This window comes from Saccoglossus kowalevskii, chromosome 4 (assembly GCF_978046115.1).
Source record: "Saccoglossus kowalevskii chromosome 4, keSacKowa6.1, whole genome shotgun sequence".
In the NCBI taxonomy this organism is placed as follows: domain Eukaryota; kingdom Metazoa; phylum Hemichordata; class Enteropneusta; family Harrimaniidae; genus Saccoglossus; species Saccoglossus kowalevskii.
Window position 1 is genome coordinate 31545158 of NC_140644.1, and position 15875 is coordinate 31561032.

Here is a 15875-nt window from a genome sequence, read left to right on the forward strand (position 1 = left end):
AATAATAGGGATTAGTGATGCCTGACAGTAGTCTCACCACATACAGTTACACTATAATAATAGGGATTAGTGATGCCTGACAGTAGTCTCACCACATACAGTTACACTATAATAATAGGGATTAGTGATGCCTGACAGTAGTCTCACCACATACAGTTACACTATAATAATAGGGATTAGTGATGTCTGACAGTAGTCTCACCACATACAGTTACACTATAATAATAGGGATTAGTGATGTCTGACAGTAGTCTCACCACATACAGTTACACTATAATAATAGGGATTAGTGATGTCCGACAGTAGTCTCACCACATACAGTTACACTATAATAATAGGGATTAGTGATGCCTGACAGTAGTCTCACCACATACAGTTACACTATAATAATAGGGATTAGTGATGTCTGACAGTAGTCTCACCACATACAGTTACACTATAATAATAGGGATTAGTGATGCCTAACAGTAGTCTCACCACATACAGTTACATGTACACTATAATAATAGGGATTAGTGATGTCTGACAGTAGTCTCACCACATACAGTTACACTATAATAATAGGGATTAGTGATGTCTGACAGTAGTCTCACCACATACAGTTACACTATAATAATAGGGATTAGTGATGCCTGACAGTAGTCTCACCACATACAGTTACACTATAATAATAGGGATTAGTGATGTCTGACAGTAGTCTCACCACATACAGTTACACTATAATAATAGGGATTAGTGATGCCTGACAGTAGTCTCACCACATACAGTTACACTATAATAATAGGGATTAGTGATGCCTGACAGTAGTCTCACCACATACAGTTACACTATAATAATAGGGATTAGTGATGCCTGACAGTAGTCTCACCACATACTGTTACACTATAATAATAGGGATTAGTGATGCCTAACAGTAGTCTCACCACATACAGTTACATGTACACTATAATAATAGGGATTAGTGATGTCTGACAGTAGTCTCACCACATACAGTTACACTATAATAATAGGGATTAGTGATGCCTGACAGTAGTCTCACCACATACTGTTACACTATAATAATAGGGATTAGTGATGCCTGACAGTAGTCTCACCACATACAGTTACACTATAATAATAGGGATTAGTGATGCCTGACAGTAGTCTCACCACATACAGTTACACTATAATAATAGGGATTAGTGATGCCTGACAGTAGTCTCACCACATACAGTTACACTATAATAATAGGGATTAGTGATGTCTGACAGTAGTCTCACCACATACAGTTACACTATAATAATAGGGATTAGTGATGTCTGACAGTAGTCTCACCACATACAGTTACACTATAATAATAGGGATTAGTGATGCCTGACAGTAGTCTCACCACATACAGTTACACTATAATAATAGGGATTAGTGATGCCTGACAGTAGTCTCACCACATACAGTTACACTATAATAATAGGGATTAGTGATGTCTGACAGTAGTCTCACCACATACAGTTACACTATAATAATAGGGATTAGTGATGCCTGACAGTAGTCTCACCACATACAGTTACACTATAATAATAGGGATTAGTGATGTCTGACAGTAGTCTCACCACATACAGTTACACTATAATAATAGGGATTAGTGATGTCTGACAGTAGTCTCACCACATACTGTTACACTATAATAATAGGGATTAGTGATGTCTGACAGTAGTCTCACCACATACAGTTACACTATAATAATAGGGATTAGTGATGTCCGACAGTAGTCTCACCACATACAGTTACACTATAATAATAGGGATTAGTGATGTCTGACAGTAGTCTCACCACATACAGTTACACTATAATAATAGGGATTAGTGATGCCTGACAGTAGGCTCACCACATACGGTTACACTATAATAATAGGGATTAGTGATGCCTGACAGTAGTCTCACCACATACAGTTACACTATAATAATAGGGATTAGTGATGTCTGACAGTAGTCTCACCACATACAGTTACACTATAATAATAGGGATTAGTGATGTCTGACAGTAGTCTCACCACATACAGTTACACTATAATAATAGGGATTAGTGATGCCTGACAGTAGTCTCACCACATACAGTTACACTATAATAATAGGGATTAGTGATGCCTGACAGTAGTCTCACCACATACAGTTACACTATAATAATAGGGATTAGTGATGCCTGACAGTAGTCTCACCACATACAGTTACACTATAATAATAGGGATTAGTGATGCCTGACAGTAGTCTCACCACATACAGTTACACTATAATAATAGGGATTAGTTATATCTGACAGTAGTCTCACCACATACAGTTACACTATAATAATAGGGATTAGTGATGTCTGACAGTAGTCTCACCACATACAGTTACACTATAATAATAGGGATTAGTGATGCCTGACAGTAGTCTCACCACATACAGTTACACTATAATAATAGGGATTAGTGATGTCTGACAGTAGTCTCACCACATACAGTTACACTATAATAATAGGGATTAGTGATGCCTGACAGTAGGCTCACCACATACAGTTACACTATAATAATAGGGATTAGTGATGCCTGACAGTAGGCTCACCACATACAGTTACACTATAATAATAGGGATTAGTGATGTCTGCCAGTAGTCTCACCACATACAGTTACACTATAATAATAGGGATTAGTGATGCCTGACAGTAGGCTCACCACATACAGTTACACTATAATAATAGGGATTAGTGATGCCTGACAGTAGGCTCACCACATACAGTTACACTATAATAATAGGGATTAGTGATGTCTGCCAGTAGGCTCACCACATACAGTTACACTATAATAATAGGGATTAGTGATGCCTGACAGTAGGCTCACCACATACAGTTACACTATAATAATAGGGATTAGTGATGCCTGACAGTAGTCTCACCACATACAGTTACACTATAATAATAGGGATTAGTGATGCCTGACAGTAGTCTCACCACATACAGTTACACTATAATAATAGGGATTAGTGATGCCTGACAGTAGTCTCACCACATACAGTTACACTATAATAATAGGGATTAGTGATGCCTGACAGTAGTCTCACCACATACAGTTACACTATAATAATAGGGATTAGTGATGCCTGACAGTAGTCTCACCACATACAGTTACACTATAATAATAGGGATTAGTGATGCCTGACAGTAGGCTCACCACATACAGTTACACTATAATAATAGGGATTAGTGATGTCTGCCAGTAGGCTCACCACATACAGTTACACTATAATAATAGGGATTAGTGATGCCTGACAGTAGGCTCACCACATACAGTTACACTATAATAATAGGGATTAGTGATGCCTGACAGTAGGCTCACCACATACAGTTACACTATAATAATAGGGATTAGTGATGCCTGACAGTAGGCTCACCACATACAGTTACACTATGATAATAGGGATTAGTGATGCCTGACAGTAGGCTCACCACATACAGTTACACTATAATAATAGGGATTAGTGATGCCTGACAGTAGTCTCACCACATACAGTTACACTATAATAATAGGGATTAGTGATGCCTGACAGTAGTCTCACCACATACAGTTACACTATAATAATAGGGATTAGTGATGTCTGACAGTAGTCTCACCACATACAGTTACACTATAATAATAGGGATTAGTGATGTCTGACAGTAGTCTCACCACATACAGTTACACTATAATAATAGGGATTAGTGATGTCTGACAGTAGTCTCACCACATACAGTTACACTATAATAATAGGGATTAGTGATGCCTGACAGTAGTCTCACCACATACAGTTACACTATAATAATAGGGATTAGTGATGCCTGACAGTAGTCTCACCACATACAGTTACACTATAATAATAGGGATTAGTGATGCCTGACAGTAGTCTCACCACATACAGTTACACTATAATAATAGGGATTAGTGATGCCTGACAGTAGGCTCACCACATACAGTTACACTATAATAATAGGGATTAGTGATGCCTGACAGTAGTCTCACCACATACAGTTACACTATAATAATAGGGATTAGTGATGCCTGACAGTAGTCTCACCACATACAGTTACACTATAATAATAGGGATTAGTGATGCCTGACAGTAGTCTCACCACATACAGTTACACTATAATAATAGGGATTAGTGATGCCTGACAGTAGTCTCACCACATACAGTTACACTATAATAATAGGGATTAGTGATGTCTGACAGTAGTCTCACCACATACAGTTACACTATAATAATAGGGATTAGTGATGCCTGACAGTAGTCTCACCACATACAGTTACACTATAATAATAGGGATTAGTGATGCCTGACAGTAGTCTCACCACATACAGTTACACTATAATAATAGGGATTAGTGATGCCTGACAGTAGGCTCACCACATACAGTTACACTATAATAATAGGGATTAGTGATGTCTGACAGTAGTCTCACCACATACAGTTACACTATAATAGGGATTAGTGATGTCTGACAGTAGTCTCACCACATACAGTTACACTATAATAATAGGGATTAGTGATGCCTGACAGTAGTCTCACCACATACAGTTACACTATAATAATAGGGATTAGTGATGCCTGACAGTAGGCTCACCACATACAGTTACACTATAATAATAGGGATTAGTGATGCCTGACAGTAGTCTCACCACATACAGTTACACTATAATAATAGGGATTAGTGATGCCTGACAGTAGGCTCACCACATACAGTTACACTATAATAATAGGGATTAGTGATGCCTGACAGTAGGCTCACCACATACAGTTACACTATAATAATAGGGATTAGTGATGTCTGCCAGTAGTCTCACCACATACAGTTACACTATAATAATAGGGATTAGTGATGTCTGACAGTAGTCTCACCACATACAGTTACACTATAATAATAGGGATTAGTGATGCCTGACAGTAGTCTCACCACATACAGTTACACTATAATAATAGGGATTAGTGATGTCTGACAGTAGTCTCACCACATACAGTTACACTATAATAATAGGGATTAGTGATGTCTGACAGTAGTCTCACCACATACAGTTACACTATAATAATAGGGATTAGTGATGCCTGACAGTAGTCTCACCACATACAGTTACACTATAATAATAGGGATTAGTGATGTCTGACAGTAGTCTCACCACATACAGTTACACTATAATAATAGGGATTAGTGATGTCTGACAGTAGTCTCACCACATACAGTTACACTATAATAATAGGGATTAGTGATGTCTGACAGTAGTCTCACCACATACAGTTACACTATAATAATAGGGATTAGTGATGCCTGACAGTAGTCTCACCACATACAGTTACACTATAATAATAGGGATTAGTGATGCCTGACAGCAGTCTCAGCACATACAGTTACACTATAATAATAGGGATTAGTGATGTCTGACAGTAGTCTCACCACATACAGTTACACTATAATAATAGGGATTAGTGATGTCTGACAGTAGTCTCACCACATACAGTTACACTATAATAATAGGGATTAGTGATGCCTGACAGTAGTCTCACCACATACAGTTACACTATAATAATAGGGATTAGTGATGCCTGACAGTAGTCTCACCACATACAGTTACACTATAATAATAGGGATTAGTGATGCCTGACAGTAGTCTCAGCACATACAGGTACACTATAATAATAGGGATTAGTGATGCCTGACAGTAGTCTCACCACATACAGTTACACTATAATAATAGGGATTAGTGATGTCTGACAGTAGTCTCACCACATACAGTTACACTATAATAATAGGGATTAGTGATGCCTGACAGTAGTCTCACCACATACAGTTACACTATAATAATAGGGATTAGTGATGCCTGACAGTAGTCTCACCACATACAGTTACACTATAATAATAGGGATTAGTGATGCCTGACAGTAGGCTCACCACATACAGTTACACTATAATAATAGGGATTAGTGATGCCTGACAGTAGTCTCACCACATACAGTTACACTATAATAATAGGGATTAGTGATGCCTGACAGTAGTCTCACCACATACAGTTACACTATAATAATAGGGATTAGTGATGTCTGACAGTAGTCTCACCACATACAGTTACACTATAATAATAGGGATTAGTGATGTCTGACAGTAGTCTCACCACATACAGTTACACTATAATAATAGGGATTAGTGATGCCTGACAGTAGTCTCACCACATACAGTTACACTATAATAATAGGGATTAGTGATGTCTGACAGCAGTCTCACCACATACAGTTACACTATAATAATAGGGATTAGTGATGTCTGACAGTAGTCTCACCACATACAGTTACACTATAATAGGGATTAGTGATGCCTGACAGTAGTCTCACCACATACAGTTACACTATAATAATAGGGATTAGTGATGCCTGACAGTAGTCTCACCACATACAGTTACACTATAATAATAGGGATTAGTGATGTCTGACAGTAGTCTCACCACATACAGTTACACTATAATAATAGGGATTAGTGATGTCTGACAGTAGTCTCACCACATACAGTTACACTATAATAATAGGGATTAGTGATGCCTGACAGTAGTCTCACCACATACAGTTACACTATAATAATAGGGATTAGTGATGTCTGACAGTAGTCTCACCACATACAGTTACACTATAATAATAGGGATTAGTGATGCCTGACAGTAGTCTCACCACATACAGTTACACTATAATAATAGGGATTAGTGATGCCTGACAGTAGTCTCACCACATACAGTTACACTATAATAATAGGGATTAGTGATGCCTGACAGTAGTCTCACCACATACAGTTACACTATAATAATAGGGATTAGTGATGCCTGACAGTAGTCTCACCACATACAGTTACACTATAATAATAGGGATTAGTGATGCCTGACAGTAGTCTCACCACATACAGTTACACTATAATAATAGGGATTAGTGATGTCTGACAGTAGTCTCACCACATACAGTTACACTATAATAATAGGGATTAGTGATGTTTGACAGTAGTCTCACCACATACAGTTACACTATAATAATAGGGATTAGTGATGCCTGACAGTAGTCTCACCACATACAGTTACACTATAATAATAGGGATTAGTGATGTCTGACAGTAGTCTCACCACATACAGTTACACTATAATAATAGGGATTAGTGATGTCTGACAGTAGTCTCACCACATACAGTTACACTATAATAATAGGGATTAGTGATGCCTGACAGTAGTCTCACCACATACAGTTACACTATAATAATAGGGATTAGTGATGTCTGACAGTAGTCTCACCACATACAGTTACACTATAATAATAGGGATTAGTGATGCCTGACAGTAGTCTCACCACATACAGTTACACTATAATAATAGGGATTAGTGATGTCTGACAGTAGTCTCACCACATACAGTTACACTATAATAATAGGGATTAGTGATGCCTGACAGTAGTCTCACCACATACAGTTACACTATAATAATAGGGATTAGTGATGCCTGACAGTAGTCTCACCACATACAGTTACACTATAATAATAGGGATTAGTTATATCTGACAGTAGTCTCACCACATACAGTTACACTATAATAATAGGGATTAGTGATGCCTGACAGTAGTCTCACCACATACAGTTACACTATAATAATAGGGATTAGTGATGTCTGACAGTAGTCTCACCACATACAGTTACACTATAATAATAGGGATTAGTGATGCCTGACAGTAGTCTCACCACATACAGTTACACTATAATAATAGGGATTAGTGATGTCTGACAGTAGTCTCACCACATACAGTTACACTATAATAATAGGGATTAGTGATGTCTGACAGTAGTCTCACCACATACAGTTACACTATAATAATAGGGATTAGTGATGCCTGACAGTAGTCTCACCACATACAGTTACACTATAATAATAGGGATTAGTGATGCCTGACAGTAGTCTCACCACATACAGTTACACTATAATAATAGGGATTAGTGATGCCTGACAGTAGTCTCACCACATACAGTTACACTATAATAATAGGGATTAGTGATGCCTGACAGTAGTCTCACCACATACAGTTACACTATAATAATAGGGATTAGTGATGTCTGACAGTAGTCTCACCACATACAGTTACACTATAATAATAGGGATTAGTGATGTTTGACAGTAGTCTCACCACATACAGTTACACTATAATAATAGGGATTAGTGATGCCTGACAGTAGTCTCACCACATACAGTTACACTATAATAATAGGGATTAGTGATGTCTGACAGTAGTCTCACCACATACAGTTACACTATAATAATAGGGATTAGTGATGTCTGACAGTAGTCTCACCACATACAGTTACACTATAATAATAGGGATTAGTGATGCCTGACAGTAGTCTCACCACATACAGTTACACTATAATAATAGGGATTAGTGATGTCTGACAGTAGTCTCACCACATACAGTTACACTATAATAATAGGGATTAGTGATACTTAACAGTAGTCTCACCACATACAGTTACACTATAATAATAGGGATTAGTGATGTCTGACAGTAGTCTCACCACATACAGTTACACTATAATAATAGGGATTAGTGATGCCTGACAGTAGTCTCACCACATACAGTTACACTATAATAATAGGGATTAGTGATGCCTGACAGTAGTCTCACCACATACAGTTACACTATAATAATAGGGATTAGTTATATCTGACAGTAGTCTCACCACATACAGTTACACTATAATAATAGGGATTAGTGATGCCTGACAGTAGTCTCACCACATACAGTTACACTATAATAATAGGGATTAGTGATGTCTGACAGTAGTCTCACCACATACAGTTACACTATAATAATAGGGATTAGTGATGCCTGACAGTAGTCTCACCACATACAGTTACACTATAATAATAGGGATTAGTGATGTCTGACAGTAGTCTCACCACATACAGTTACACTATAATAATAGGGATTAGTGATGTCTGACAGTAGTCTCACCACATACAGTTACACTATAATAATAGGGATTAGTGATGCCTGACAGTAGTCTCACCACATACAGTTACACTATAATAATAGGGATTAGTGATGCCTGACAGTAGTCTCACCACATACAGTTACACTATAATAATAGGGATTAGTGATGCCTGACAGTAGTCTCACCACATACAGTTACACTATAATAATAGGGATTAGTGATGCCTGACAGTAGTCTCACCACATACAGTTACACTATAATAATAGGGATTAGTGATGTCTGACAGTAGTCTCACCACATACAGTTACACTATAATAATAGGGATTAGTGATACTTAACAGTAGTCTCACCACATACAGTTACACTATAATAATAGGGATTAGTGATACTTAACAGTAGTCTCACCACATACAGTTACACTATAATAATAGGGATTAGTGATGTCTGACAGTAGTCTCACCACATACAGTTACACTATAATAATAGGGATTAGTGATGTCTGACAGTAGTCTCACCACATACAGTTACACTATAATAATAGGGATTAGTGATGCCTGACAGTAGTCTCACCACATACAGTTACACTATAATAATAGGGATTAGTGATGTCTGACAGTAGTCTCACCACATACAGTTACACTATAATAATAGGGATTAGTGATACTTAACAGTAGTCTCACCACATACAGTTACACTATAATAATAGGGATTAGTGATGTCTGACAGTAGTCTCACCACATACAGTTACACTATAATAATAGGGATTAGTGATGCCTGACAGTAGTCTCACCACATACAGTTACACTATAATAATAGGGATTAGTGATGCCTGACAGTAGTCTCACCACATACAGTTACACTATAATAATAGGGATTAGTGATGTCTGACAGTAGTCTCACCACATACAGTTACACTATAATAATAGGGATTAGTGATACTTAACAGTAGTCTCACCACATACAGTTACACTATAATAATAGGGATTAGTGATACTTAACAGTAGTCTCACCACATACAGTTACACTATAATAATAGGGATTAGTGATGTCTGACAGTAGTCTCACCACATACAGTTACACTATAATAATAGGGATTAGTGATGTCTGACAGTAGTCTCACCACATACAGTTACACTATAATAATAGGGATTAGTGATGCCTGACAGTAGTCTCACCACATACAGTTACACTATAATAATAGGGATTAGTGATGCCTGACAGTAGTCTCACCACATACAGTTACACTATAATAATAGGGATTAGTGATGCCTGACAGTAGTCTCACCACATACAGTTACACTATAATAATAGGGATTAGTGATGTCTGACAGTAGTCTCACCACATACAGTTACACTATAATAATAGGGATTAGTGATACTTAACAGTAGTCTCACCACATACAGTTACACTATAATAATAGGGATTAGTGATACTTAACAGTAGTCTCACCACATACAGTTACACTATAATAATAGGGATTAGTGATGTCTGACAGTAGTCTCACCACATACAGTTACACTATAATAATAGGGATTAGTGATGTCTGACAGTAGTCTCACCACATACAGTTACACTATAATAATAGGGATTAGTGATGTCTGACAGTAGTCTCACCACATACAGTTACACTATAATAATAGGGATTAGTGATGTCTGACAGTAGTCTCACCACATACAGTTACACTATAATAATAGGGATTAGTGATACTTAACAGTAGTCTCACCACATACAGTTACACTATAATAATAGGGATTAGTGATGTCTGACAGTAGTCTCACCACATACAGTTACACTATAATAATAGGGATTAGTGATGCCTGACAGTAGTCTCACCACATACAGTTACACTATAATAATAGGGATTAGTGATGTCTGCCAGTAGTCTCACCACATACAGTTACACTATAATAATAGGGATTAGTGATGCCTGACAGTAGTCTCACCACATACAGTTACACTATAATAATAGGGATTAGTGATGTCTGACAGTAGTCTCACCACATACAGTTACACTATAATAATAGGGATTAGTGATGCCTGACAGTAGGCTCACCACATACAGTTACACTATAATAATAGGGATTAGTGATGCCTGACAGTAGGCTCACCACATACAGTTACACTATAATAATAGGGATTAGTTATATCTGACAGTAGTCTCACCACATACAGTTACACTATAATAATAGGGATTAGTGATGTCTGACAGTAGTCTCACCACATACAGTTACACTATAATAATAGGGATTAGTGATGCCTGACAGTAGTCTCACCACATACAGTTACACTATAATAATAGGGATTAGTGATGCCTGACAGTAGTCTCACCACATACAGTTACACTATAATAATAGGGATTAGTGATATCTGACAGTAGTCTCACCACATACAGTTACACTATAATAATAGGGATTAGTGATGCCTGACAGTAGGCTCACCACATACAGTTACACTATAATAATAGGGATTAGTGATGCCTGACAGCAGTCTCACCACATACAGTTACACTATAATAATAGGGATTAGTGATGTCTGACAGCAGTCTCACCACATACAGTTACACTATAATAATAGGGATTAGTGATGCCTGACAGTAGGCTCACCACATACAGTTACACTATAATAATAGGGATTAGTGATGCCTGACAGCAGTCTCACCACATACAGTTACACTATAATAATAGGGATTAGTGATGTCTGACAGCAGTCTCACCACATACAGTTACACTATAATAATAGGGATTAGTGATGCCTGACAGTAGGCTCACCACATACAGTTACACTATAATAATTAGGTGTAAAGTGCATTTATATACTGATCTAGATGTATGGATGAGAAGATAATATATGTCGTACCCGAAATATGAGTTCATCAGTAACAGTGAAAGTTCTATCTAGTTTGCCTGATAGCTGATTAATTTCCTTTTGTAGTGTCTTTGTGTCAATCAACACCTACAGGCAGAAAAAGAATAGTAAAATATAAATTTATTCCATAACCATATTGTACATCATTCACAGTAGACTTTCCACACTGCATGCTTAAACAATATGTAGAAAAAACCAAATTGTCATAATTTTTAATTTTAACAATCAAATATCAAAATCGAAGAAAATTTAGAAAGAATTCTGGTGTGCTTGTGGTTTTGGAGGCATGAAGTACAAATAAGGAATACTGTATTTAATATATATTTACACTTTAAATAGCACATGTGCTTCTATTGGAGCAAATACAGCATTTAAAAATAAGCAAATAACACCGAATAAACGGCAAGGTAAAGACTATGTCTAATTATAGTAAATACGTACTGCGTGCGTGACTCGAACCGGCGCTCGCGTACGGCACCTAATCGCCTAGCTTCACGCCACTACACGTCTTCCCCTCGGCCACCGGGCATCCCCAAAAAAGGATGCTTAATAACCGAGCTTATTACGTGCAGAGAATGTGAAACCCGTCCACGCGATACGCGCCACACAGCATGGCCAGAATGCGGCAAAGGCCTTCAGATCTGGCTGTAGTAGGATGGTGAAAGTAATGGTACAGTTTTAAAAATAAAACTGCAAGCAATGAACCAGGTGGGCTAGCAAGTAGCTATGGTTTAACAATTACACATTTAATTGACTTTTGGTCATATACATGTATCTTGTCTGACAACAAAATTATAGCACCAGTTGCATGCCCCTGTTTGCAACAGTAGACAATTGAGTGCGGATCCATAAATCTTGGAGGCCGAACATGCTAATACAATATCGTGTGGATGGTGAAAAACAAAAAAATCAGAAGACTGACTACAATATGTATCAAATGCTTGTAGTAAGTGATGAACACTCTTGTACAATTGTACCAGGGTGTTTTATTTAAAAAAATAAATGTCATTGCTCCAATTAAAATTCAATTCTATTTTAGGACTATTGAAATAATAAATCTACATATAATGCGTCATTATTGAGTGAAGTATGTACATGTGTATGTGTCCACGTCTTTTTTAGTTACTGTGATCATAATTGTTTAGATCTCATCAAGTCTGTTGAGTGTGGAACTGTGCAGATAAAATTTATGTCAACCATGTCTTGGGAAATGTCTGTTGTTGTGATGGGATTGTGTTAGCATATTGGCCCACAATCGAGTGTAGTTATTGTGGTAATTGATGTGGTTTGGTGGTGTCTGAAGCCATCGTTATATTTACAATGTATCTGTGTATCTTACATACCTTCATAAGGTAATAGAAAAATATCTCACCACAAGACAAATTTTATTTTTAGTTTACAACTCACCTTATCAATGTCGTCTTTTTGTTTCTTGATATTGGACACTATTTCTAAAATTCTACGAGTGTATGCTGATCGGTTGACGCCTTTGGTCATTCTCTCATATTCAGATATCTAGAGAAAACAGTGTAAACAAAACATTTCAATTTTACTGAGAAGTTTTGTTCGGTTCCATCCTGATCTGTACTTACGACTCCACCAAATAGTTTTAAAGATTCAAGGTTTCCTGACAGACATGAAACCATTGACTTACCAGCTGTTTGTGCAAGTCTTCCTTTGACCTAGTCTCATCTGCTACAATTTTCATCTTTTCACGAAAGGATTTTATTTCTTCTAATTTCTTCTGTGACTCTGACTATGCAATAAATTTAAAAAACGCGTCAGAAATGTATGTAAATCTTCCAAGTCTAAAATACAAATGTATGTGAATGTTTAATTTTGTACACTGCATCATGGGAAACAGGAGACACTTGCTTTAGTAACTCATCTGCTATCTGTTGGTCTCAACTACCACTGGGAGATTGCCAGAGAGATATCCACACTGTTCATTGTTTATTTTACTTGCACATTTCGCCATGCTCATTGTGTCCTCTTATTTGCACATGTATTTATATTCATCACATTTTTGAGTGCTTTCTTGATTCTTATTTCCTTTGCCCATATGGAAATTAGAATCAAAATGCAATTACAATTTAAATACAATTTAAGAAAAAAAAAAATCCAAATCATAAGTCATACAAATAATACAAATTGTTCATATTCAAAGTTGACAGAGAAATACCACTACTTGTATTATGGCCCTTGCCGGCAAAACAATGTATATTCTGTAAATTGGTTGGAAGAAGTTGAAAGTCCCATGATCACCACTGAATTGAGATGCAGTACCACACAATATCATTATGTGATAATGCAATACAACATGTTAACACCTGAGTGGAGCAAAACAACTACTCTGCGTATTTGCAAATATTTAACAGTTACAGTGAGTGCATTAGGGGGAATGGGTTATTCACTAGTAGCAACTTACCAATGTGTGTGCAAGGCACTTGAGGGGTCTATAAATTAAGTTTCATATTAGTCATAGGGCCCTTATCACCATGCTTTCAAGATTTATTATGATTGTTTCCCTGATAAGCAATGCGTGCAATATTTATAATAGTACAACACTGTTTATACACTCAACAGTTATTGGCGCTCACATTACCTGCAGCTAGCTTAATAGTTGCATGCGAAATCAGTTCAAAACAAAATGCAATCGTTTGAATGCAAGTGAATCAAACCTCAGAGCAAACATGTCTGGGCCCCATGCGCATGCCTGGCTGACATATGGTGACAGTTTTAAAATGAAAATGCAAACATCATGCAATGCTTATATTGTTCCTTCATACTCACTGTAACCATCTTTTGTAACTATGTTGAATAGTTGTTTTGCACCGCTCAGGTGTTACTGGTAGTATTATAAGGTTATCACAAGCATACAGTAAAGTACACACAATGGCTATATGGCGGCTGTATCAACCATTGTACATTGTATGAATTGAGATTGATGCAATCCAGTACTACTGAGTACATAACATTGTCGTAATCTCATGATAACTTTATTATTATAATACATCTTTTCAAATTAATGAGAGATGTTTACACATTGCGAACATTTACATTCAGTAACAACTTTATATTTCTAGCACACACTATATTGGCAAAAAAGACAAACTTTTTCTTACCACTTTTCCTTCATTGAGTTCTTTGAGTTGTCTGTATTGTTCTATCAATGGTGCCCTGTGTTTCTCCCACTGATTAGCTAGACTAACTAGTCTCTGAGCACTGCTGTCCACAACACTCTACAAGATGTAATGCACAATGAGATAGGGTTTAACAGATTGAACAAGCCATGCATGACACAGTCCCTGTTAGTTAGCAAAGTTAAGATACATACATGTAGTTTTATTTATAGTAATATAGTTGGAACATAAATATGTCAAAGATATGCACACAAAGCTAATGTGAGTGTCATATATAGTGAAAGGATAAAACTATAAATGTTTTACAATTATAAATTTTATAAATCAAAATGGCTGTTAGAATTCAAATTGACCAATCGTGTAATGGTATTGTGACATCATCGTTAGTTCCAATTAATATTAATTCAACATTATCCAATCAGCAAGTGCCTCATTTTTAATAAGTGGGTGGTCACAGTTGTTATAAATAAATATACAAGCTAAGTTATAGCTTTATGTCCTTCACTGTACATCAAGCTCTGTTTGCTACAAATTAAAATGTTAGATATTATATCTTAGTAATTTTCACATTAATCTAAGCACTAGTTTTGTGATATTCATATCTAAAAAGCAGGTGTTTTCTTCAGGTGTGTCAAAGAATACAATTTCACTGCCTACTTTCTTGATTGAGGTTTTTTATCAAAATCTTGGGGAAAATAGTAGGTAGGCACACCTACATGTGTAACACAAATTTGTTTCACCTTTCTCTAAAAAGCTAGAAAAATAAATACAAATACTGTCTTTTTATAAATTTTATAAAGAACTGAGGCCAAAAGAAAATCTGTGGGTCAGTTTGAAATCTGCGTCTCATGCAATTTTGCATACAAGTAAAGAATGC

The 15875-nt window shown here is 36.7% G+C and overlaps 1 protein-coding gene across 1 annotated transcript in view; it reads right to left on the bottom strand.

Moving 5' to 3' along the window:
• The window catches only part of LOC100367029 (coiled-coil domain-containing protein 22 homolog), a 51195-nt gene that overhangs the window by 16559 nt on the left and 18761 nt on the right, over positions 1 to 15875 (bottom strand). Inside the window, exons 11-14 of the mRNA XM_085498069.1 lie at positions 14981 to 15097; positions 13510 to 13611; positions 13263 to 13370; positions 11847 to 11942 (exon numbers count right to left, since the gene is read on the bottom strand). Of these exons, the coding sequence (XP_085354195.1) occupies positions 11847 to 11942; positions 13263 to 13370; positions 13510 to 13611; positions 14981 to 15097 (423 nt within the window). The remainder of the gene's footprint in view (positions 1 to 11846; positions 11943 to 13262; positions 13371 to 13509; positions 13612 to 14980; positions 15098 to 15875) is intronic.